This window comes from Protopterus annectens, chromosome 17.part0 (genome assembly GCF_019279795.1).
Source record: "Protopterus annectens isolate FY-2018-M chromosome 17.part0, PAN1.0, whole genome shotgun sequence".
NCBI classification, from domain to species: Eukaryota; Metazoa; Chordata; order Ceratodontiformes; family Protopteridae; genus Protopterus; species Protopterus annectens.
In genome coordinates, this window is record NC_056751.1 from 656,411,645 (window position 1) to 656,438,728 (window position 27,084).

A 27,084-nucleotide genomic window follows, 5' to 3' on the forward strand; every position below is an offset into this window, starting at 1 on the left:
TGCTAGGAGCTGTTTCATGCATCAAAGATAACATGTTAGTTAAGTGTGCAAATAAAAGCCGTGAATATACAAATTACTTAATGAATGGAGATCATTTTGCATACATCTTTCAGAGCATGCACAATATATGGCTGACTTTTTATTCTGCTTCTTCAGTTCTTGAGTAAGCCCAAGCAGTTTCAGCTATTCTGCAGTCTATGCAAAAAAAAAAATATCAGATTCTACAAGTTCTCCAATACAGGCACATGTTTTTGCCCTCATGTTTTACTACACTAATGTCTTTCTCTGGGAAAATCAGATTTTCAGAAAAATTGCTTGTAAAAGCAAACTGTCAGGCATGATGGTGCTGCGAAAGACGAGATCAGTTTTATCCATTTTGATATCAGAATTCATTTCATCTTAAGTTATACTGCTATAAAGACTAAATCACAAAACAGAACTAGTTTTTCTTTTACATATTTAACTGTCTGTTTGGTGGCACATAGCCAAATCAGTCTCGAACCACAGTCAGAATGCTGTCTAAGAACTCTGTTGCATTTTCCAGATATGACATAACTTTTCCTCTGGAGTGGTGGGACTACTTTCCCACAAATACCAGGATTATGATGACATTATTTTTTACAGATAATAAGCACTCTACACAACTGGATATTTAATATGTTCCTGATAAGGAGAAGCTGAACTGGCAAAGGACACCTGTGTGATATTTGTGTGTATGTGTGCTTCAGTCTGTCTCTGCATTCTTCTATCAGTATACCAGCCTCCAAACATTTTCCAGCTCCAGGGCTTACAAAAATGATGTGGTATTCCCAAGTGGATTTGATTTTTGTTGTCTGATATTCTTGTATTTCTCTGATTCATGGACAGCCATTTTAGATGACCAGCACGTCTTCAAAATAGATGGCCCTCCAAGGCCTAGGGTCTGTCTGCAGTCCAGTGTTTTTGGAATTACTTACATAACTCATGCTGTAGCAGTTTTTAATAGACTAAAAGTAGAAGATTTTAATTACAAATTAATTATAATCTTCATGGAAGAAGCATGCAATAGCAATGGGTTATAAATTAATACTCAAGAATCTGAAGCTCACAGTACAGTATTCTAAAAAAATCTATATAGATCTATACGGTCATTACTATAGGACTAGAAATTCTGTTTAGAGGTGGATTCTTTCCAACAGGCTTTCCAACACACAACCATTGTTTCCAGATAAACACCTTCACTTCATTTAGTTATATTTGTTCTGTTCATTTTATTATACTTTTAAATTCAAGCTATCAGACAATGTTTTGCCTGCCACCAACATGGTAAAATATTAACAAACTTTCAGGCACATCTGTCTGTCCTTCCAGTCCTGTAGGGATTCTGTGACTTTTAATGCTATATACACTGGACATTTCCTGTATGCCTTCTGCTATTCAGAACTCTAGGTCTGTGTTCAACATCTGATTAGGATTCCAGAAATGGGTGCCATACATAAACTGCAGCTTCTACAAAGTGCTGCCCCATGGGACAAATATTGCAAATTACTAAATATAATAATGCTGATAATGCAGACAGAAATTTTTGCTGTCACTTGATATTGCCTTGACAGTTAATACTCTCATATCTATTATTTAACACAAGCTGCAGGCTGTCTTCCTAAACTACCTGGAGAACATTTACAGTCATGTGGTGCTGCAAAGTGATGATGATGGACACTGAATGTAGAGGAATTTACTTTTCCATGTTCTGCAATATGTCTCATTTCATATTTAGGCAAATATCACCATGATCTTATTGTGAAACAAGAAGGCTATAATGTAACAGAGAATTTTAGATGTTAAGGGCAACATGATAAAAACATTACAATTAAGAGCACAAAAAAGAGCATTTAGTACATATATATAATTATTATATTTTATCATTCTAGTATGCCGGAAATAATAAACAAATACTAAGCTAGAATGTGAAATATACTGCATAGTATTTTCTTTTTGTTATGAACCAAGATCCAGGAAGTAAGAAATGTGACTACTTACAGCAGTCCTCATTTACAGTGCACTTCTCATTTTCTTCTGTAGGAAGCTGACACAAGGAGCCATCTTCAGGGAACTGTTTTACATACCTCTCCCTGGATCTCATACCCATTCCACAGGACACACTACAGGGAGACCAGCTGATCCATTCTGACATCATACATGTAGATGCATCTAAAATGAAGAATAGATAATTTAGCATTTTTTATTTGTGTACATGATTTCTCTGCCTATATTTAACTTATTGCAGCCTTTCATTCCTCCAACACTGCAAAATCAATAAATAAGTAAAATGAAAAATACAACTGGACTGGTATGCTTTCTCAAAAGAAAAAGAAAAAAAAACTAACCAGATATTCTGAAGCAAAAAAGTAATTTAACAAGATTTTTAAGTTATAAAAAAAAATCAGTTATTTAACAAAGTCTAATATTAATAAAAATATTGCAGGACTTTTTAAATTTAATTCCTAGCACATCTCATTGTTTCAAATATGTAAACTGTTTATGATAAGTATACAGTTTTATGAAGCTGACTGTGCCCACCTATGCACTTTATTTATTTCTGCAATGTATATTAGTCTGCTTCAATGTAGAAATTTAACAATGATCACCTGATTTTTGAAATTAAATTCATAACAAAAAAATTGCATAAGGGGTCTACTACAGGTGCTTTCATTCTAGTAGCTTGATACACACCTACTAGCTGCCCTGCCACATGACAAGCTGCCACATGCTCAAAAAAAGAAGTGCTCAGACTCCCACTAGCCTGATCTCCGGTTTCTTTATAACCCCACCAGACCTGATCCTATAAAACTATATAGCTGTACCATAATCTAAACTATAGCCCTAAAAACTCCCACCCAGTTCTAAACCAGACTGCTCCCATATTTAGGATAAACCTCCACCCATCTCTAAATTTCCTGATCACTCACAAAACCTAAAATACTAACCCCCAAGCCCTAATTCCCCTAACACCCCCTAACTGTAAGCCTCCCTTCCTGTTCCCCATGCCTAAACATCCTCTCCAGCTCCTTAAACCTTAAATCTACCTCCCACTCCATCCCATCAGCTGCTTCATTGAAATCATATTTGACTCTGAGCCCACATAAACTATCCATTTCTAATGTCCCTGGTTTTGAGAAGGTTGTTTTAGAGTATTTGGGACTTGAGTTACTGTAGTCAACCATTGTATAAGAAACAAATGAAAAATTGGGCAGTACAACATAATATCAAAAGTTATTAGTTATAAGTAATGTTATAACTGCTGATGGAAATCAGACTTCAGAAGGTGTAAAGTCAGAAAAAATGTTCATGTAAATTAGTGTAGTTACCAGAAAACAATATGATAAATGGAATAACAAAGCAGCTTTCAATTCAAGATATCAAATAGAAGTAGTAGAGTAAGTAAATTTCTGTTTTATCACAGATCTCAACCTTCTATCACTAAAATGCAGAACACTAACTCTCATAGTGTTGAACCAATGGGAACAGCTTACTAACACCTGCAACTAGAGAGCCCACAGCATGATTAAACGTGTTATTTTATACATATGTAAGACTCCCTTGGATAAATTAATATGATTCAGTATCCTTTACTATGGATTATCAGTTAAAATATTTTGTAACAATGAATGTGACAGACCTCCCTAATGCTGTTTTTTTTAAGACTCATAATGGGGAATGTTCCTCATAATGAGGTACACTTCAGAGGTATAGTTTTTATGGGAAGGTTAATTACGGAAACATTTAGAAGTCTCAAGAATAATGGTGTAGTTTTGGGTTCTATATCACTTCAGCAAAGTTTATTTATCTCAAACGGCTATTCATCAAACTGACATCATCGAATGGCCCCTCATCGAATGTTCACATCAGCGAACATCTTTCTCACAATAAGAAATAACTTGGCCAGCATCCTCACACACATGCCACAGTACATCAAACCCATCAAAGTGGGGGGTATGCCTCCCACACACCCCAATGTGGTGGGCTGCACCCTCCACTTATATATACCAGTTCTGAGATCACAATACAGAGGGGAAAGGGCTAATTTCTGTATGTTGGCCAAGTAATTTCCTTCCCTGGGAAAAATGTTTGCTGATTCGAACATTCAATGAAGGGACGTTCAATGATGTCGGTTTGATGAATAGCCATTTGAAGTAAGTAAACTTCGATGAAGTGATGTAGACCCATAGTTTTGACATAGATAATGGTAAACTTCACAGTTTTAGGAGGAAAAAATTCAGCACTGGATTAAACATCAAATGAATTATTGTAGAAATTACTTAGCCAACATACAGAAATTTGTAGATTAAGTGATCATATGTTGACCTACATCATAAGACAAAAACATGACCTGCCTAAACCCCCCACTTTTAGGATTGCACGGTCCATATAAACACTTTAGCCCAGAATCATTCCAAAATGAACTTAGTGCCTGTAACTGGTACCCTTTAAAAACTCTACCACTTGAAGAGGCTATAAAATATCTAAACTCTACTTTTTTATCCATCCTTGATAAACATGCACCTAAACGGTCGATCCGAATGAAATCCAAACCAGCCCCCTGGCTTTCTAAAGAAACCAGGCAAAAAATTCTACTAAGGAACAAATCTTGGGCTAAATGGAGGGCTAACAAAACTATCTCTGATCAACAAAACTTTAGGCAACTAAGAAATAATACAAAAAAGGCAATACTTATAGATAAAAAGAACTATTACTGTAAACTACAACAAACCCATCAAAACAATCCCCAAAAATTTTGGTCTAGTATAAACAAACTCCTGTCCCTGGACACTCTCATACACCTACCCTCTTGAGGCAGATCCTAATACCCCCCTACAAACAGCCAATACATTTAATACTTTCTTCACAGAGACCATACAAACACTAGCCAGTCAGCTAATCCCAGACAACTCAAGCCTTCACACCACAACATTACCTCCACTACCAACATTTAAACTGCAACCTATCTCTACTACTCTCATCTGTAAACTCATCCAGAAACTTAAGCCTTGCACACCTTCTGCTGACCAAATACCATCAGAATACTTGCAAAAAGCAGCCAAGGTAATTGCATACCCTGTATCCATCCTCATGAACAGAACCATTACAGAAGGAACCATTCCAGACATTTGGAAAATCTCCCATATTATTCCCCTACATAAAGGTGGCAATTCAAATGATTACTCTAACTACAGGCCAATAGCACTATTATCTCCTTTAGCCAAAATAATGGAAAAATGCATGCACCAACAACTACTACATCATTTATCTCAACACAACATTCTAGCTAACTGTCAACATGGCTTTAGGCCATCACACAGTACCACAACTGCCCTACTATCTTTTATAGATACCATTAATAGAAACCACAATAACAATAACCTCTCATCTGCTCTCTTTATCGACCTCTCAAAAGCTTTTGACATGGTCAACCATGCCCTTCTCATCAACATTCTAAAGTCCCTCTCCTTTGACGGTCAGACTATTAAATGGTTTAGGCCTTATCTGAGCAATAGGCAACAAGCAGTTCTCTGGCAAAACAACATATCATCCCTTCAGCCAGTTACCCTCGGAGTCCCTCAAGGCTCTATTCTAGGACCACTTCTCTTTTCACTATTTATCAATGAACTCCACACAGCAATCCCCCAAGCCACCTGCATACAATACGCAGATGATTCTACGCTAGCATGCACAGCAAACTTTCCTTCAGAACTACATTCTCTAACCCAGAAAGTATTTAACATAGTAGAAACATGGTTTACAAATAGATGCCTCCTTCTCAATGCTAAAAAAAATAAACTCCTTCTCTTTACACCCACAAACAAATCCTCACACATAAATTTCTCTGTTTTTTCCAATAATGGTACTATTATACTCCCTGACACAACCACTAAACTGCTAGGAATAACTATTGACAATAACCTGACTTTTGACAACCACATAAATAATATTATTAAAACTGTCAACAGAAAAACAGGCTCCTTATATAAGATCAAACCTTTCCTAACTCCTATAGCCAGAACCACAATTGCTCACTCACACTTAATCTCTACACTTCTGTACGCTTCACCCATATATACTAACCTAAAGAAAAATAATCTTACCAAGCTAGCAAATTCCTATAATTCCATTGCCAGATTTGCCACTGGCAACACCTTTAGAACTCACCACTGTCTGAATATAAGGCAACTAGGCTGGCTTGAACTTCAAAACCAACTGATACTACCCCAACTCACCATTGCCCACAAGATTTTCTACCAACCCAACAGCACTCCTATTCTTTCCAATCTCATCCTCCCTTACAAAAATCTGAATTCCCTGCATTCCTCTAAGAAACTGCTTGCTTGCATAGGCAAGTCTAATAACCTGGCTGGAGACTCTCTTTCTTGTAACACAGTGGGAAAAAACTGGAACCTACTGCCCGATGAACTAACATTACTTTCTTCCTTGCCTCTCTTTAAACATAACCTCAAAAAACACCTCCAAACACACTGGTTATGCCCCTGTAGCAAGCCTTACTAACCATTTCCCTTTACTAAGTATAGCTCCCTAAATTGCGAATTCCTACTATTCTCGCTTAAATTACTAACACTCCTAATGCATTTGTTACATACTAATTCCTTGTAAGATAGACTAACTGATACTCCCAAATTTATATGCCAACAAACTCTCTCTAGTAGATTTATTACACTCTCTCTCTATCTTATTAATACTGGTTGTACAGCATACTTTCTATTTCTAAGCACAAGTCCTTGTAGTTTTATTAAAATCTTTTCTGTTAATGTCTACTTTTAATTCTTTAAATTTTAATTTTTAATTTTTAATGTTGTAATTCTATAATTGCCGGAGCTTTTCTCCCCGGGCCTCTACTGAAAATGAAAATATATCCAGTTAAACTAGCCCGGTTAACAAATGTAAAATAAATAAATAAATAGTTGAATTAAAAGAATATAGCCATTTATTAAGAAAAGTAAACAATTAACTTGGATTTCATATTACATGATTTAAATGATTCAATGATTAATCCATTTAAGAGTCATAGGAAGATGGAAGCCTTTATGACATTCAATAGGAACTAGGCAGGAAAGTAATTCTGAGGAGCATAACAGTTTATTGTGAGAAAAAGTTACTCATTGGCATACACATGGACAGGTTATTGGAACAATTGACAATTCAATCATGGTATATATTCATCCACATCGACACAAACACACATTCCATATTTCCCTGACCATGAACTGAACAAGGGAATCAAATGCTCTGCAGGAGTGAAATCAAAGTCTGTGCCAATGTATTGTGCTATACATGGATTTTGTGATCACATGAGCAACATTCTGCAATGAGGATTAAAAACATGATTACTTCATCCTTTGGATACACAGATTTTTTCTCTGCAAGCTTTGATTCTGAATTCTAATTTCCACTCATCTATTAAGAAGCAAATTGGAGTATGGAGGCTCCATTTGGGATGCCTACAAAGTTAATTGGTCTTAAAGAACAGATAGGATGCAGAAAAGCTTATCAAGAGGAGTAATTGTCTTACAAAAGATGTTGTAAAAGAAGGATTAAACATCTTAGATACTTACTGGTATTCACAGACCATAACAGTTTGCAAAATTTTGACATAAAAGAATAATTAAAACAAATTTGCTTAATGAGTACTCAGGAACACTACATAAATAAAGCTGATGGACTGCCATGAAAAGGGAAGCATATAAACATCATAATGGTATTACCCAGAATACACTCCTATAAGAGGTAAACATATCCCATAAGCAGAATGTTTGAAAAAAAGGTTTTATACTTTTATGAGAAGCACAGACCTAAATGGTAAAGAGAAAACAGGAAAATCATTTGTATAGCAATAGTCATCAGCAGACAGAAAGAGGTATAGAACACCAAAAGCATCTCATATTAATGAGTGAATAAATGAATGCATAAAAAATATCATTGTCTTCATAATTAAATTATTATTAGCAAATATTTCAAATAAAAAAGTTCATAAAACTGAGTCATGAAATTTTAATTCATGAATTCAGTGATCTGGTAAGTGTCTCCTTAATAAAGTGCAAATTTTAAATCCTTGGAATATTCTGCCCAGTAATAGAATAAAAGCTAAACTCCGGCTAGGAAAATGAAAGCTTTCTAATTGCTTTAGCTGAAATCTGAAGCTGTTTATTGTAATGTGATGAAAAAAATGAAGACATTTTTATCTCTTAATGTTCTTTTTTATAGCATGGTTTTATTACAGTGCACAAAACAGCATCATATGATACAGGACAGAAAAAAAAACAAAAGTTAAGCAGAGTTTAATGCAGTTAAGAAAACGTTGCCACTTAGATAATGGGCAGCATTTATGCAGCTCCTGTCCAACATCAATACCACACAATGCCAATCCTTGCTGTGATGAAAGGAATCACCTTTAATGAACAAGAATTTTGTAGCCTTAAAACAGCTTTACAAATAAACTCAGAGAAACAATATCATTTATATAGCCCTAAACAACATTTAAATTAAATAAATATTGAATACATAATTTATATCAGCATAACTTTATCCATTTCATAAACTTCATTAAATAATTTCTCAAAACTGGACATAGTGATTTTAACAGATGATCCAGGGAGAAAAGCTTGAAAATCAGCATGTAATATTAAGAACTGGATACAACACAAAGCAGAGGCATTGTTACCCCCAAACACAAAGATAAGTACTTAGTAGAAATGATTAAGATATGCAAGCAATTCATTAACTACTTAAACACATTTTCCATCTGATATTGGTCTTTGGCGGTACAGTTCCTATCACTACCTTTATATCAGGGATTGTGATGCTTGCTTTCCAGAGTTTGGACTATATGCCCTCCTATAGTGGAACAGTTTATTATTAATTTTACACTTGAATATGCGTTGTGCCTTCACAGTCATGATATGGAATGCCACTTACTTTACCTTCAGCATTTTGTGTATTGAAAAAGACTGCATCATATCAATACGGGTTTGAATTTTAGAATGCTTAGAATGTTGAGTGAAGGCACTACGTTGATGATCAAATGTTTTGTAATTGTCCACTGAAAGCTGAGCAGTTATCAACAGACGGTGACTGTCAATAAAAACACCAGCAGGGGAATGCATTGATATGCTGTTAGTCAGTTGTTTTGTGTACATCGGTCCAGAGGGGATCAAGATTTCAATGCGATAATATTTTTAGAATGCAGAAAAATAATTATTTGCCTTTTAGATAACAGTACATTTGCTTCCTCATTTTCTGTAAATTGTGAGTTTATTAATGGACAAACATTTTGTAGTCTTTACGTGTGTTATTCTTATCAGCTAATTATCAAGTTACATCGTATGTTATCTAGGCTGGCTGCTTACTTCTTAGGAACATTTGCCTGAAGAAACGTGCTTGTCATTTGACCAGTGAAATACTGAGTACTTTCATCTACAGACAATGGTGTCATACAGGGGCACCAGATAGCATTCCTGATTGATTCCCTTAGCTGCTGGCAGGACATTAGCAGGCATTATGGGGGTTTCCTTGGCATATTTTATACAGAAATGGTATACACAGGGTGGCAAATATGGAGATCAACAGTCACAGTTATAGTCATTATGTTCTATGGTTACATGAGAAACAATCCATTCCAAGGAGCTAGTAATACCTGTAATGGCATTTATCATTATAGTACACTAATGTTTGTGAGAATTTAAATAATATGTTGCCATATGATCCTATTTTGCCACAGATGGGATTTTTGTAATTCAAATTAAGGTTTCCAAGTTGGTCTGCATAGCACACTATTGTATGGTACTTTCCAGTGGTCATTCAGGCACTGAAAAAAATTTTAACTGTTTAATTTCTTGGAGCTTGAGAGGACATTAAGCAACTGGCTTCACAGGTATGTCTCAAAGTCCTTTAATTTTACTTTTCTTAAGTGTTAGCTTATCCTTTTGGACTATGTGATAAATGCTGAGAACCATGGGCTGATTATGAATTCATGGCATAGGCTACTGCAAACAGGAAAAGAACATCAGTTCAGTTTCTTCAGTTTCCTTATACACGTTTACAGTTCAAGAATGCTTTTCCCTAATACTGGTAGTATTAATCCATGCCATCTGATTTTTTATTAGCTGCCTAATAAACTGAACCTGAAAATTAGAGAATTTGATTGGCCCTTAAGTTGTCTGGTCCAGAATTTAAGATGAACATCATGATCTCTTCAAAACCCGAGTAAATGAAGAGAACGGTGTAAACTACCCCTCCTAAATTATCTCTAAATACTGGCAAGTCATTTAATATTTCTGCTGCTTTTTAGGTTTAAATTACTTATTTATGCATTTGTTTTTTAATTCATTTGTTTTATGCATTTGTTTATTAATTAATTTGTTTTACCTTTAATAACCAGTGTGCTATACATGGTGTTTACCCATTAAAAATGTGTGACAAGTTGTGGATTTTGCCATCTAACAAGAGGTGACTTGAATGTAGCCTAGCATCTCTCCAGTATTTTAATAGCAGATGTTCCTAGTGGCATACTTGATGCCAGATAAAGTAATGCATGTTATGGTATCCTGGCAAAATATTTTACTCACAACCTGGCACTTAAAGTACTTGTCATACTTAAAAGCTCTGAGCTGTGAGACGAATGTAGGCAGGTTAAGACAGAGGCCCCAAAAAAGAGCAGATATACTGTGGTTAGATGTGAAATATCAAGTATATTTCAACAATACCTTATGATTCATTTAAAATAACTGCATTCTTACTAGGTGGTAATTATGCAAAATGCCAGTTTATAATGCCTTAAAACTTTATGCCAGTTATTTTGAAGCAAATGTCAATTTGTAGTGATACGTAAAAATATACACTTGTCAGACTGAGCACAATTAGAGCAGAATAAATGAATGAGGATAACTGCACGGGAAACAAAAAAGTCTTGTCAAAACAGTTAATATGAAGCACAGACATGGATTTGTGTAGTAGACATTCATAAGGATAAAAAGTACAGATGAAACACAGATTGCAACTTTTGCAGTAGACATTAATCATGTTAAAATTCTCAGCTATAAAACAGACTGGAACCTTTGCAGTAGACATATATCATGTTAAAACATTCAAATGAAACACAGACTTGGACTTTTGCAGTAAAAATATGTCATGCTAAAATGTTCAGATAAAATACAGATTATAACTTTTACAACAGACATTTATCATTTAAAAATTCACATAAAACAGTGTTGGCCTTTTGTAGTAGATTTAAGTTGTGTTATAACATTAGATGAAACACAGACTGGGACCTTTACAATAGACATTTATCATGTTAAAACATTAATATGTAACACAAACTGGTACCTTTGCTATAGATATTTATCATGTTGCAAAGTACAGATGAAACACAGACTGGGTTCTCTGCCGCAGACATATATCATGATAAAACATTCAGCTGAAACAGAGAGAGGAACCCTTACATTAGATATTTTTCATATTAAAACATTGATATGAAACACAGACTGGGACTTTTCTTGTAAACATTTATAATGTTTAGATTATATCATGCAGAAGTTTCATATCTGTCACTTTATGGCGGACCTTCGGCTTGCTATGTTGGTACTTGCCATAGAGTCAGGGACATCCTTGTGTGAAATGGAGCCCTTGGCCCCTCCCCATCTCTGGCCACTGGCAACTTACATATCTATTCCACTTGCCCATTCTGGACTCCCAGCACCATCATGACAGATTACTTCTTTTTGTTTTCTGTTGTTCACAGTTTGTCATACTCTTCAGCTTTTTCCTTCATCCTTTCTGCACATCCGAACTGGCAAAGACTATACTGTAGTAACATTCCAGGAAAACAAATAATTGAGCAGGAGGTCTGGGAGTGTTTGGCCCCTTAATCTGGAGGGTACTATAAGTTCTGAGATGTATTTCACATCTTTTTTTCTCAAAAAAAAAATGATTAAGTGATAGCCGTAACAAGTATTATGAGTGAGGAAATAAATTCCTTTTCACACGTTGCCTTACTCTTCAGCACTCAAACTGGCCAAGACTGTACTGTAATAACTGTGTAGGAAAAAGAAGAATTACAAAGGGGGTCAGTGGAAGCACCATGCCCTGGAAACAGACAAAGATGTTCTAAGATGTATTTTGTAGCTTTTTTCCAAATTTCTGATTCAATGAAAGCCTGAGCAAATATCATAACTAACAGAAAAAATTATTTTCACACTCTGTTTTGAGTGTCAGTATTTTCCTGCATCCTTTCAACACACAGGAATCGGACAAAAATGCACTGCAGTAAATGTAAAGGAAGGAAAAGAATGAAACAAGGGGGCTTAGTCCTCAAAGGCAGTCTGGTTCTAGATGCTCAGAGGTGCATTTCAGACCTTTATTTCACATATTTTTGATCAAGTTCTGTTCTGAACAAAAGCTGTGAGTAGGGAAAATTCAATCTGATTTTTTTTTTCATTCAAGGAAGAAAGAAGTTGTTTCCAAGGCTTACTGTTTAAAGCTGAGAAATTGTAACTCCCAATATAATGAAAAGAAAAATGCTTGTGTTGGTACAGAGATCATTACTTAGGGACAGTGTCTGCCTTCCTACTGCCATGGAAGTGAAAGGCCAACAGCTACAGTCATGGCCACTTTCATCCATTTGAACTTGTCGCTGCCATACATATATGCAACATTTCTTCTTGTTCCTATCTTCCCAAAAAGACAGCCTCTTTCTCTGCATATCTCTAATGTTAGACTTTACAACAGTGAAGCATCAAATGTGACTGCTATGACACAAACACACTCTTGTGTATGTGTGTGTATGTATATATATATATATATATCTATATGGGATCACTACATAATCTATAAGTTTGAAATATATATATATATATTTAGAGACTATATAGCTGAAACCCCTAATTACCGAAAGATCAGAAATGCGAATTTCAAAATCCCGATCAGGAGTTTGACATTCACGCTTCTGGTGTTGTGGTATGGTGGAAGGTCAGGAAAGTATCTATGTTTAAATGTGTTGGTTAGGGTTTAGTGTGTAAGTGCGTGTTGTGACTGTGATATGTGTGTGCGAGGGGAATGTAGGTGTGTGGTGGTGTTTCATGTGTTTGTGTATGTAGTATGACCTTTGAGTTAGAATATTTAAGTGGGGGTTGTGGGGGACGTAGCCCTCCACATGGGGGTGCAGCGGTGCTTGCCCCTCTGCTTGTCTGTAGTTTAGGTTTGCGTGTTTGTGTTCTGGGGGAACGGTGTGTGCATGTGTATGTCTGTGGTGTATGTTGAGTGTAGTTTTTGATAGTTTGAATTTTGCGGTTTTGATGCTTCAGTATTTTAGTGTTTCGGGTATTTGGTCTCGGGATTTTGGGCGTCGGTAGTTTGGGTTTTTGGGATTTAGTAGTTTTTTTTATCTGTATATATATATATATATATATATATATATATATATATGTGTGTGTGTATATATATATATATATATATATATATATATATATGTGTGTGTGTGTATATATATATATATATATATATATATATATATATATATATATATATATATATTATCAATAGATATACACAGCATATTTCCTAATACTCAGATTCAAAGCAGACACTGGTAGACATGTCTGAAGTTTAACTGTAAGGAAAGTGAAAACTAATGTTCACCGTATTGTGTTCCTATTTCTTGTTCCTTGACAGTACACAGCCTGTAGACAAGCTAGCCTTCTGTGCATGCTTCTAAGGTTTGATTGCAATAACAGTTAAATATCTATGCTGTCCACAGTCAACTCCACACAAGGTAAAGTGAATTTCTCTGCACACTGTGAGCATGACCAGGTTTAGACTGAGGTCTTTGGCAGAGGTTAAGGATAATGACCATTACTCACCTTTTGTCAAAATGCCCTTATACAGCCAGAAATTCTGAGGGTCTAGATGTACTGCAATGTGCTCCAAAATGTACCAATAGACCACAAACTGAAGAAAGATACAAAATACTAAGCAGTTGAACACTCCCAAGGTCGATTTATTAACCAACAATAGCGTAAGCAAAGTACAAACCAAGCTTTCGGTGAGCTCAGTGTCTCACCTTCATTAGACAACATTCACAAGCCAGCTAGCATAGTTTATATACTAAAAACTTAATTAGTTAATTACATTCAATTATGCAAAGACCTATTTGGTTACAAAATGTGTATGTATATATATGTACATTTATTTCATATTTTTTAAAAAACATCCTCATCTTAAGGACCATCCTTTAATCACTAGTTAAAACATTTCACTAACAATAATCTGATTTACAATATTAAAAAAAATATTTTAGCAGCAAGAAAGTATGAGATTTATTTAAAGTACAATAAGCCTAGGGTATATTTCTTCAGGCTTACAGGTTCAATCTTTTCTAATGTATGTGTAGGTAATTTATTTGGTTTTTAACTGAAACTATGTTTTGGTTAGAATAGTACTGTATTTCTTTCCTTTTACATGTGACACACACATATATTATAAACATGTGTAAATGTTGTTTCAATTTAAAGTGGTGTGGGAGAACTGAGTAACACAAAATCTAAGCTTACTCAGTATAAAGTTTGCTTGACATAATATGAGTTTTAAGAGATTTTTTATTAATGGTTTTTATAAGGGGTTTTTTAATATTGTAAATCAGATTATTGTTAGTGAAATGTTTTAACTAGTGATTAAAGGATGGTCCTTAAGATGAGGATGTTTTTTAAAAAATATGAAATAAATGTACATATATATACATACACATTTTGTAACCAAATAGGTCTTTGCATAATTGAATGTAATTAACTAATTAAGTTTTTAGTATATAAACTATGCTAGCTGGCTTGTGAATGTTGTCTGATGAAGGTGAGACACTGAGCTCACCGAAAGCTTGGTTTGTACTTTGCTTACGCTATTGTTGGTTAATAAATCGACCTTGGGAGTGTTCAACTGCTTAGTATTTTGTACTGCAATGTGTTTTATGCCTATTTTTCTAATCAATTACTCATTATCTGTCCTTTTTTGTCTGCTACATAGACCCTCGCTATACTAGCCATAAGTTGTTCCTAACAAACTGCACCTGAGAATGAGAAGATTTGATTGGCGCTTACATTCTCTGGTCCAGAGTAGTAACCATACCGAGTAGGAATGGGGACTGAGTAGGTCTGTTTTTTTACTCTTGGATCTTGGAACAGTGGCATGGACACCTTGCTGGGACGGTTTCCCCTAGCCCCACTTCCCCCTCTGCATGCTAAAGTTAATTGAGGAATTGAATAAATAAAAAATAAGCAGATTTACCTACAGTTTCTCATTTATTTAATCTTATTCATTATGCTTAAAACACATTAATTAATCAAAATTGTTTTTTTACTTAATCTTTGCTGCCTATATCCTACAAATGCCCCTTTGAGAGCTGAAAGTGAACTATTCACTCCTTACATTGCAGTAGCACATCTGGGCTTAATTGCACATGGATGATTGTTTTTTTCTTTTCTTTGCTGCACTATCTCTTGGACCTGGAGCTTCCTGCTCTGTTCACCTTTTGGTCTGCTCAGGCTCACTCCGCTCCCCTACCCTACCCCCCAGTCCCTCTCACCACCCTTTACTCACATTTATAATAAACCAAACCACATCATCTCAACCATCAGCCAATTAAAAACCTCCCTACCTGACACAACAACCGCCTATCATCTTCCTTCTATGTACTACCCAATTATTACCATTCTATTTCCACTACTTCCTAATACCATCCACTTGCAGGCAATCCTTACATCTCCTCCCATACACATACTTCCATCTTTCTCTCACCCCCACATATTTCTCCACAAACTCCTATATATAATTACCTTTAATCTTGTCACTCTTTACATGACCTGCTTATCTTGTATAGGTACTACATTACCTTGCTCTCTCTCCTCATTCTAACATATCATTACACATACTATCACAATTTATACATTGTTAATCATTATTCAACTACACTTGCTATACATCCTAATCACCAACACAGCTCCACATTTTTTTTTCATCTCAGCTCACCTTTTCAGTAGCACTGAGTCCCACATCTATGCTTATAAATACATCCAAATACATAGTCCCCACACTCTGTTTACAAATATTATAGACTTTTAGCTAAAATCAAATACATCCTACTCCACTCTCTCACTCACATCAAACTCCAGGCTAACATTCATCCTAACCCAGGACCCCACACAAATTGTTCCTTCATGGTCACAATCCCCCCCTTCTACTACCAACTCTCCTAATCAGAACATGCTCAACTATCCACAAAGCCCCCCACTTCCTAAATGTAGAAACTCTGATGTTCTAATAACCAACTTCAATCTCAGAAGCATCACTAACAAAATAACTGACTTCCATGCTGCCTTCATCCTCTACTCCCCCAGACATAGCCATTATAACTGAGACTTGGTTAAAACCCAATATCAAATACGAACATATACTGACTAAAGGCTACAGAATTATTAGACAACACCAACTTAACAAACATGATGGAGGAATTGCTATCATGTTTAAAGACCCCCTCCAATGTCTACAACTGAGCCAGCCTCCCCTGAACATGCCCAGCTGTGAAATAATAAGCACTTGCCTGGAAATCAACTCTCATAAATCTTTAACCATCATCGCTACCTACTTACCCCATGGATACAACGTCCCCATCATGGAACACCTACTATCCTGGGCTTCCTCTTATTTTAATCAAGAAACAATAGTACTAGGAGATTTCAACCTAGACTGGCTTACCTGCTCCTCTAATAACTCTTCCAACTTTATTAACCTTTACAATTTCTCACAAGCCATTAACTCTCTCACACATACTGATAAACACTCTAAAAATAATCAGTTTTAGATTGGATACTTACAAATAGGCTTAACCTAAATTATAAGCTGGCTGCCTTTCTGATACTCTTAGTGACCACTCCCCCACCTTTCTACCTAGGAAATTACTTTACACAAGCAAGAACATCATATATAAAAAAATCCATAGCAAAAATAACTTCTCCCTCTCTATATGCAACACATTGCTAGAGCAATGTGACTGGTCACACTTAAAAACCCTGCACTTAGACTTTGAAGTTCAATATTTTAACAGAACATTCCTCCAAGTAATAGAGAACCTCGCATCCACTAGAAAAATCTAGGTCAGCACAAAACAACCCACTTGGTTATCAATGACACTAAACTAACATTTAGACAAAGGGATAGAGCTTGGTCACAATACCAGATATCCAAGAATAATGTTAACCTACTCTCATACTAACAGCTGAGAAACCTCACCAAAAACAAATCAAACAGGCCAAAAAAATTTATTTCCAAACAGGTCACGAAAAGCACTTACATAACCCACAAAAATTTGGCAAAGTATCAATTATCTCCTCAAAGCCAGGCAAACTCTCTACCCCTGCTTCTTCCACCAAAAATACCTCCAAGTGCATAGCGTCTCAATTTAATACTGACTTTATCAACTCCATAACCTCCCTCATTAACCCCAACACTAAATTACCCCTTTCAGTCCACAACCCTACAGATCCAACTCTAACTTTGTTCTCTTTCAAACCCATTCAAACCAACTTTATAAAAAGGCTAAACAAACTAAAGCTCTGCACTCTTGCTGCAGACTAGCAGCCCAGTGATTTTCTAAAACTAGCCACCCCATCCATCTCATATCCTATATCTATCATAATAAACCGCTCCATTTCCAAACAATATGTACCTCTCCTCTGGAAAATATCTCATGCCAATCCTCTGTGCATAGCTGGCCCCTCTGCAGACTTCTCTAACTACTGCCCTATTGCTATTCTCTCCCCTTTCCAAACTCTAAGAAAAATGCATCCATCAGCAATTACTTGACCATCTGCTTAACAATAATCTCCTATCCAACTCCCACCGTATTTTCAGTCCAAATCACAGTACTAAACTGCACTCATTAGTTTCTCTAACACCATAAACCACCTCAAAAATGATGATCAACTTGTCTCGTCTGTTTTCCTCAGTATGTCCAATGTGTTTGATAGAGTCTCCCACCAAATACTGCTAAACAAACTGGCAACCTACAACCTCAGTGCAGCATCCCTCACTTGGTTTCATAGCTATCTTTCCAACAGGCAGCAGTCCACCAGATGGAAAAACAAACTGTCCTCCCCCCACATCTCTGTAGGAGTCCCCCAAGGTTCTATCCTTGGACCCCTGCTCTTTATCATATTTACTAATGAACTTAGTTCTTCCATCCAACTATCCACTATCATTTGATAATCAGATGACACCTGTGCTCTGCTCCCTTACCCCAAAAAATTACATAAAAAACACACAAATCTCTCCAAGACATAGAAAAATACTTTACCGACCATCAACTTATTCTCAACCCCAATAAAACCAAGCTTATGGTCTTCTGCAACAATAAAACTAAAAATAACCAAACCTCTCTTACCATCTACTCCACCAATGGTACTAGAATTGAACCAGTAAGTTCACATCAAACTTGCCTCACTCTATAGAGCCAAACCTTTTCAAACTATGCCAGACTTTCCACAGCCACATCCCACCTGCTTTCCACCCTCATTTATTGCTCACAGATCTTTACCAACCTGTGCAAGACTGACTTAAATAACCTTGAGAGGTGCTATAATAAAATAGTCAATCTTGCTGTTAACCAGCCCCACAAATGCCACTACTGTACTGTGCTCGGCCAACTTAACTGGCTTGAACTTCCCAACCTTCTAACTCTCAGCCAACAAACATTGCATATAATATCATTCACAAACCTGATCACTGACCTGCTCTGTTCAACTTAGTTGAACCAAATTCCAACCCCAGATCCCTAAGATCATCCGACAAACATGTCTAAAGGTAAAAAAGTCCAACAACTACTATGGTGATTGTCTCTATTCAAATAAAATGTCCAAATCCTGAAACCTACTCCCCCCAGCATACACTTAATACTTCCTGTGACGCTCGTGCCCTGGCCCAGAAATGAAGGAGCCTCAGTATTCACCATTAATACCAGTGAGGGGCGTCCATATAGGGAAAGGGTAATAAATACACACACAGTAAAGTACAATTTCGCTTAAGAACACACAGAGATCACAGTCAGTTTGGGCTGGTATCTCTCTTTTTCTCCAGATCCTCAAAAAACTCCTCAGTGGCACAGCTATAGGGACCAGATCTCAGCTAAGTGGGCAAGCTAAAACCTCCAGCACCCGCCCTGTCCAACCAGTGCTTCATGTCCCTGCCCAAGTAGTTGACACACACACACACACACACACACACACACACACACACACACACACACACACACACACACACACACACACACACACACACACACTTTGGGATAAGGGTTATATACAACCACACAGACACTCCTGGGGAAGGCTGGCACAGATTCTACAGATGTACCCCCATTCTGCCTAGACTATACAGTAGTACCAGCTGCCACCACCAACTAATATCAGCTACTAAAAATGCCCTTAACAAAGGGTGTCCAATTATAACTGTGCCAAATTATTATTCAAATGATAAATGTGACTGAACAGAAAAGCTTATTGGAGTGACTTGGCACAGTATCACTATATACATGCAATGTACTCTTAGATCTTAAATTATCTCTACACAAAGCATCCACAGTTGAACGGTTTATAAATATTTAATAATAAATAAGAAACACAAGACAATACTTCTTACTACACAGTGCTATTCAAGATTTCAGAGATCACAGGAAAATGCTTAAAATAATACAGTAGAATAGTTCTGACATCACAGAAAACAAACTAGTTGAATCTTCCTATTTCCTAGCTATATGTAAGAGAAAACACAGTTCTAAAATTTTACTTACATACAGATACAGGCAGTGTTGGTGAGTTGGATGCTCTCGAGACAATGTTAAATGCTCTCATTCTTTCTGTCCTTAAATTGATAGCACAGTGCCACTGATTCATTTCAAATTACATCATTTCTTTCTGGTTCCCAGGCTAACAGACTCTCAGAGGTTAATAGCCCCTTTGATCTTGCAGCTGGTCAGGAACCTGAGCAATAAAAGAAATTATACATGCAAATTCTAGCCATTAACTCTGGCCTTAAAACAATAGGCAGAATTCCTTCATCTAGACATATTGGCCCTGAGTTTTGACCTCAAAGAATTGACTTGTCAGCTTTGCTACAGCAGAGTGCACTGTTGTTACATTTTTGCAGTTCCACATTTAACATTATTTTTTCCCATTTAAGAGAACAAGCCTATGGCTAATATTAAAATTTACAAATGGTAGAATTATCTACAAAATTCTATCTGGCTAGGCTGGCAGCCTTCACCTTTCTTCACACTTCTGATAATCGCAAATTCAAATTTCTCCTAAAAGAACACCTTACTAATCACTGGCTATGCTCCTGTACCCACCCAGGCTAACCCTTCTTATCTGTCTGACTTCCACACTAATGTTACACTAGTCCTACTTTGGTACTTCACTGTTGCAATTCTAACTCACATGTGAGATCTTTCTTTATATTATATTATATGCCTGCCTGTACTTCCTCCCTTATCTCTTTCCCTTTACAAAAATAACCAAAAAATGATGAGTACTACTAACTCATTACTTAATCATGTTTATATCATGCTATGCTCTCAGAATATGGAACTAACACTGCCATGTATGTAACTTGTTTTATATTTTTATATTTTCTCCATTGTCATATTTCTTCCATTGCTATTGTTTTTGTCTACTACTTGTCTTGGAGCTTTTCTCTCTGGGTCTCTGCTGAAAACAGGCTTCTAGCCCAGTCGGACACTACCTGGTAAATAAATGTAAATAAATTAATAAATTAAGCAGAGGTTCTTTTGCAGATAGTTGTAAAGAGATATTCTGCATATATATGTCTGATAGCAACTATATAGTTGTCTTCCTTTACTGTGTGTGACCGCAGATAAAATCTGTGATATTACACACTCATAGATATGAACCTCTACACTCTCACTTGCACATTCAGCTTCTCAACAGGCAAAGTAGAGAAATGCAAGTTTACTTAAAGCATGTCTCTGGGCTGCAAAGGAAACCAGAACACCTGACAAAAACCTAACACAGTATATATACACAGACTCCCTACAGAATGAAGCACAGCCATGAACTCATCCAGAGATGCTTACTATGCTATTGTGCCAATACTTATTTTTTACAAACAACCTGCCCAGACCATCAATTGCAGACCCTTACTATATATAAAGCTGATTTGTGACTATGATGAAAAGTTCAAATATATATAGCTAACTATTTACTGTCAGGATGTACTGCAGCAACCCTATTTACACACATGCATAATCCATACAAACATATCTCACTGCTAATAGCAAATATAGTACCTTGTGTGACACTGTTCCTTCAACAGCAGTTCAATGACAGTTTAACTGTGACAAAACAACAGCATGGCTTTGTCCATTTTATGCATAAGCAGCTGCCGCTCCCATCAATTATAACCATTTTATTGACCGTGTGAATGTACCTAAGATGTCTGATCATGATTAAAAAAGGTTACTACAAATTACCTCACACAAATATACAGTGATCCAGCAAAGTCATATGAATGACTATAACAATCATGAAAGCAGGTCAGTTTTATCCAGGCAGCCTACATTACCCAACAATTATAGTCACTTTGTTGACTGTGCTCAGCTCAGATGTCTGACTACATAATTATTTATTATTAAGTTATGTACTTATCTTTGTTGACTGAGAAAGTCCGTCTGTGATAGATACCCTTTTTCAGTGGAGGCTTGGGGAGAAAAGCCCTACTATTCACATACTTAGACAATATACAGTATATGTTCAGATTACACATTGTATATAAGATTTTCATCTTAGCTGTAGCAGATGATTAATGATAACCTTGTACCATAGAATTTATGACTGTTGGAAGAAGAGAAAATAAGAGATAGCATGTGCATTTGCATAAGTTTGTAGCAGACAGAAATACAAAGCCAAACAAGGGAAGACAAAGACTGATATCTGGGTTGAAATGAGTGTTTTGTTGTACAATGAGGGAGAACAAGGATTAAGTAGGAGTAGGTAGTTAAGAAATATAATTAGCTAAATCTTTGCAGTAGTAGATAGAAGGGAAAGTATAATAATCACTATATAGGAAATTAGTACAGAGTAGCTATCATTGTGTTAGACGTGTTGCAGCTTGTATTTTCTTCTGGATTGGAAATCATCAGGATATAGAGCAAGAGCTGTGCCTTGCAGATGCTGTTTTAGCAGACTTTCAAAGCATTTATTGATTTCTCTAAGCATTATCTGTACTGGGATGGAGTTACACAGTGTTGAGGCACAGTGAGAACAGAGTGAGTTTCCAGCAGAGTTATTTTTGAGTTACTTACAGCTATGAGATGTGTTATTGAGCATAGTATTCTACTGTTACTGCATGCTACTAATATGCTTGTTAGAGAGTGGCAACTCTCTGTCTTGTAGATAAGTTTGTAGGCAGTAATGAGATGAGAGTAGGTTAGCTGATTTGGGAGTTTCACCCAATTTGGTTCGTTTAGGGCTGCGCAGTGATAGGTTTCATGAGATGAATATATGACAAATCTTGTTATTTTATTATAGCATGCATCAAGTTTGGACATAAGGGAATTGTTGAGATTGATGAAGATTGGTGATGCATACAATAGAAATGGGAGTAGGTAGTTGCTGCTACAGATTTTCATGTGGATACTATAAGATATTGATTTGCATTACATAGGGGGCCTAGATTTGTCTGCATTTTTGATAATTTGGAGAATATGTTGGTCATATTTGAGTTTGTCATCTATGAGTATTCCAAGCAATTTGGCTTCTGTCATGGTTGCAATTATTGTACTCTCAAATGAGACAATATAGAAATAGTGTTTTAGATATTAAACAGTTTTGGTATAAAGAACATTAGTTTAGTCTTTTTTTTGCATTTAAGAGTAGGCCTGCAGTGCCTAGCCAAGATTGCCAGATGAGAAAGACTCTTAGGTGATTTCATGGAGGTTTTGTAGTGTCGGGATAGAACAGATGTGGGTAACATCATTTGCATACTGAACTATATATATTTTGTTATGATGTTGGGACTACAACTATGACTGGAAGGAAAGAGGATAATTTTTGTTTCCATTTTACTGATTGTTGTTTATTTGTGAAATGGCCATGAAACCAGGTGAGAGATAATTAATGTCAATCTAGTAAGGAGAGCTCACTGACAAGTTTTTGATGGAAAACTGGGTCAAATACTTTTGATAGATCCCAGAAGAGTGCTGATAGTAGGTTGTCATTATACTTATTGTGGTTGATAACATTGGTAAAGCTAATAAGAGGCCCTGTTGGGTCACAAAGAGAAGATTCATTTGTGTAAGATATTTGAGGAGCTGGGAGTGGATGCATTTTTATAAGATTTCTGATAGTGATGGTAGTATAGTTATGGGTCTATAGTTGGATAGGTCAGTTGGACTTTCACCTTTGTGGAGTGGAACTAAAAAATATTTCTTCCAGACTGGGACACGATTTTCTTTTATGGAGCAGTTAATTAGTGTAGAAACAGAAAAGGTTAGAGCTTCAGAAATGAGTTTATGGTACACTGTTGGTAGGTCATCAGCTGCTAAGGTTGTTTTTTGAGTTCTTGTAGGTATTTGTTATGGTACTAGTTGGGACTGTTTGGAAAGACAAGGATGCAGAACTCTATTTCAATGAGATTGGGGTTGTGAGGGTGGTGTGAGATCTTTGTAAGAGAGAGTATTGAGTTTGTTAGATGAAGTGGCTATACTGTCTGGATTGTTACTAGTTGCTGGTGTGGGAGTAGTTCTTTGGGCCAGGTGTAGTAGATTGTTTATGGAGGACTGAAATATATTGTGATTGTTTTGGTGTGTTGACTGCAGGCTGGTGAAATGGGAATTTTTGTTATTGTTTATTAACTTTTTTGCAAGATTAAGTATTGGTAGTTGGAATGAGTTTTATTTTGGCCCATATTGCTATGATTTGTTTCTTTGAAGAAGTATTTGCCTGTTATCTTTTACTAATCAGGCTGCAACATTTGACCTGTCTCACTTATTTCTTATTGGTCAGTGGTTATTGAAGATGTACATGAAGGTATTACTGCAATGGGTTACAGCATCATCTAGTGGCATTGTCTTTAAGATATTCCAGTTATAGAGTTTGACTGCAGAGAGATAGTCACTTGAATGAAAGTATTTTATATTGTGCACCTGTTTGTAGGGTACCTATTTGTGTATTTTGGGATGGTTTCTAACACCATAAGTTGGTAAATGGTAATGGATACTGTTAGCAAGGCACCCAGAGGAACTTATGTTATTTGATTTATTTGTAAGAATCCAGTCAAAGATATAGTCCTTATTTGTGTGTTTATATATCCTGGTTGTATCTTTTATTATTTGTGAAAAAAAACAAATACATTCATTCATGGGTTGTGTGACGATTGGGGATATATGGGCAATGGCTGCCAGCCTAGTCAAATAGAATTTAATATATAATTCTATCATCTGTATAAATAAATATAAAATGCAGGCTTGTGTTTTTAAATGTAAGAAAACACTGTGAAATGTGGAACTGCAAAATGTGTGACAACATTGCACTCTACTGGCCCAGTGAATGCAGCATGTTGTATCCTTTCATGTTAGAATTTGGCCCGAGGGCGGCTGGATGAAGACTTCATGCCCATTGTTTTAAGGCTAAAGTTTATGACTAGAATTTAAATGTGGAAGGTGCTTTATTGCTTTAGTTTCTGTTAGTATATACATGTGAAATATCTTCTATTGTTGTAACTTTCTGTGCAGGTGTTAGATTGCTAAATAATGCATTTTGTGGCCTGAGAATTCAGACCAGGTGTTAAGATGATGCAATATGAATACTGGGAAAACTTAAGTGTCAAAAATTATGTAATTTTGGGAGGGCCTTAGAGACATGTTTGTTAGTAATGTTTAACTACTATTTCTCACAAGAGACCAAAAGCATTTTGATCTTGGACATCTAACTTATCAGCACTCTGCATATGCTCACATGTAAATTTGTAGCACTGTGATATCTTGTAGGAATAGTTAAAGCTAGTAAAGATTAACTAGGCATTTTTCTTTGAAACCAGACATGTCCTACTGTATTATTTTAAGTTTCTGTGTGATCTGTGAACTCTTAGATATCTCTGCGGTGTAGTAGATTTGTCTTGTGTTTTAATTATTTATTATTAAATATTTTTAAAACCTTCTACATGTGGCTGGTTTGTGTAGAGATGAAGTATGCTTTAGAGTACATTATATATTTATAGAGTTTACTGTCTAAGCCCTTCCAATAAGCCTTAGACTGTATAGTCACATTACCATTGGATATTAATATTGCACAGTAATAATTGGACACCCTTTTAAGGGCCTTTTAGTAGCTGATGTTATTAACTGGGTGGTGGCAGTAATTACTACTGTATAGTGTGGGTAAAGGGGCACAGCTGGAGAATCTGTGTCAGCCTTTCCCAGGAGTATCTGTGAAGTTGTATAAATACTTATCTCAAAGTGTGTGTGTGTTGTGTCAGCTACTTGTGCAGGGACATGAAGCGCTGGTTCGACAGAGAGGGTGCTGGAGGTTCTAGATTGCCCAGTTATGCTGAGACCTGGACCCTATAGCTGTGCCAGTGGGGAGTCTTACTGGGGACCTGGAGAGCAAGGGAGCAACCAGCCCCAGACTGACTGCGATCTCTATGTGCACGTAAGGGAAATTGTACTTTACTGTGTGTATTAGTTATCCTTTCCTCTCCTAGGAGACAACCTCCCTGGTGTTAATGGTGAGGATTGAGGCTCCTTGATTGCTGGGCCAGGACACAGTCATCACAAGTGGTTTGCAGTTTAAGAGGGATTGGGACAAATATTTGCCCATCTGTTGTTTGCTTACAGAGAGGTTCCCCAGGAATCCACAGGTTTTTCACCATTTGAGTTGCTGTATGGACATAGGGTGAGTGGACCTCTAGATTTAATTTGAGATGAGTGGGAAGGTGAGTGTGAGTCTTGCAAGGAGTCTGTTGTGGCATATGTCGTGAACCTCAGGACAAGGCTCAGGGAACTCATGGGCCTGGCCTGGCCCAGAAGAACCTGGAAGAAGCCTAACAACAGAAGAATGTGTGGTATGACAGGAATGCTCAAGCTAGAGAGTATGCTGTAGAGCAGCAGGTAATGGTTCTCATTCCTGTCAGACACAACAAGCTGCAAGCAGCTTGGGAAGGCCCCTACAAGGTGGTAAGAAAGGTAAGTGCTGTTAACTACATGGTGGAAGTGCTAGGCAGATGGCAGGAGCACAAATTGTACCATGTTAACATGATGAAACCTTACCATGATAGGGAGGCCCTTGTGCTGAGCATTTTTCAGTGGATTGCAGGAGGAGTCTGAGAGAGATCTTGTAACTGATCTCCTCAGTGAGGCTTGGGCTGACACCTCGGTGGAAGGGGTTGCAATGTCCCAGCAGCTATTTCCTACCCAGGTTCAAGAAATCCGAGCAGTGTTACAGGAATTTGGGGACGTGTTCACTGGGAAACCAGGGAGCACCCACCTGCTGCAGCACCAGGGGGATACAGGACCCCAAAGGCCTATCAGGCAGGCCCCTTATAGGGTGCCTGAGAGAGTCAAACAGACTCTGGAGGAAGAGGTACAGGAGATGTTGGAACTAGGGGTGATTCAAAAATCCAAAAGTCTCTGGGCTTCACCAGTGGTGCTGGCGCCAGGTTCTGTGTGGATTACAGGAAATTAAATAGGCACACAGAGTTGGATGCTTACCCCATGCCTAGGACAGATGAGACCCTAGGGCAGCTGGGTGGGGCTAAGTATCTTACAACCATTGATCTTACCAAGGGTTACTGGTAGGTGCCCTTGACTCCCAGTGCTACAGAGGTCAGCCTTTGTGACTCCTTTTGGCTTGTATGAGTTCACAAAGATGCCTTTTAGGATGAAGAATGCCCCAGTGACTTTCCAGAGGCTGGTAGATCATATCTTAGCAGGAGCAGGAGGGGTTGCCCTTGCTTACATGGATGATATTGCTGTCTACAGCCATTCCT

At 36.9% G+C, this 27,084-nt stretch overlaps 1 protein-coding gene across 1 annotated transcript in view; it reads right to left on the reverse strand.

Annotated features, from left to right (window-relative positions):
- The window catches only part of SPON1 (spondin 1), a 1,605,397-nt gene that overhangs the window by 134,199 nt on the left and 1,444,114 nt on the right, over positions 1-27,084 (reverse strand). The window contains exons 12-13 of the mRNA XM_044059306.1: positions 2,020-2,190; positions 1-9 (exon numbers count right to left, since the gene is read on the reverse strand). The exon at positions 1-9 is cut by the window's left edge and continues 159 nt beyond it. Coding sequence (XP_043915241.1) covers positions 1-9; positions 2,020-2,190 — 180 coding nt within the window. The remainder of the gene's footprint in view (positions 10-2,019; positions 2,191-27,084) is intronic.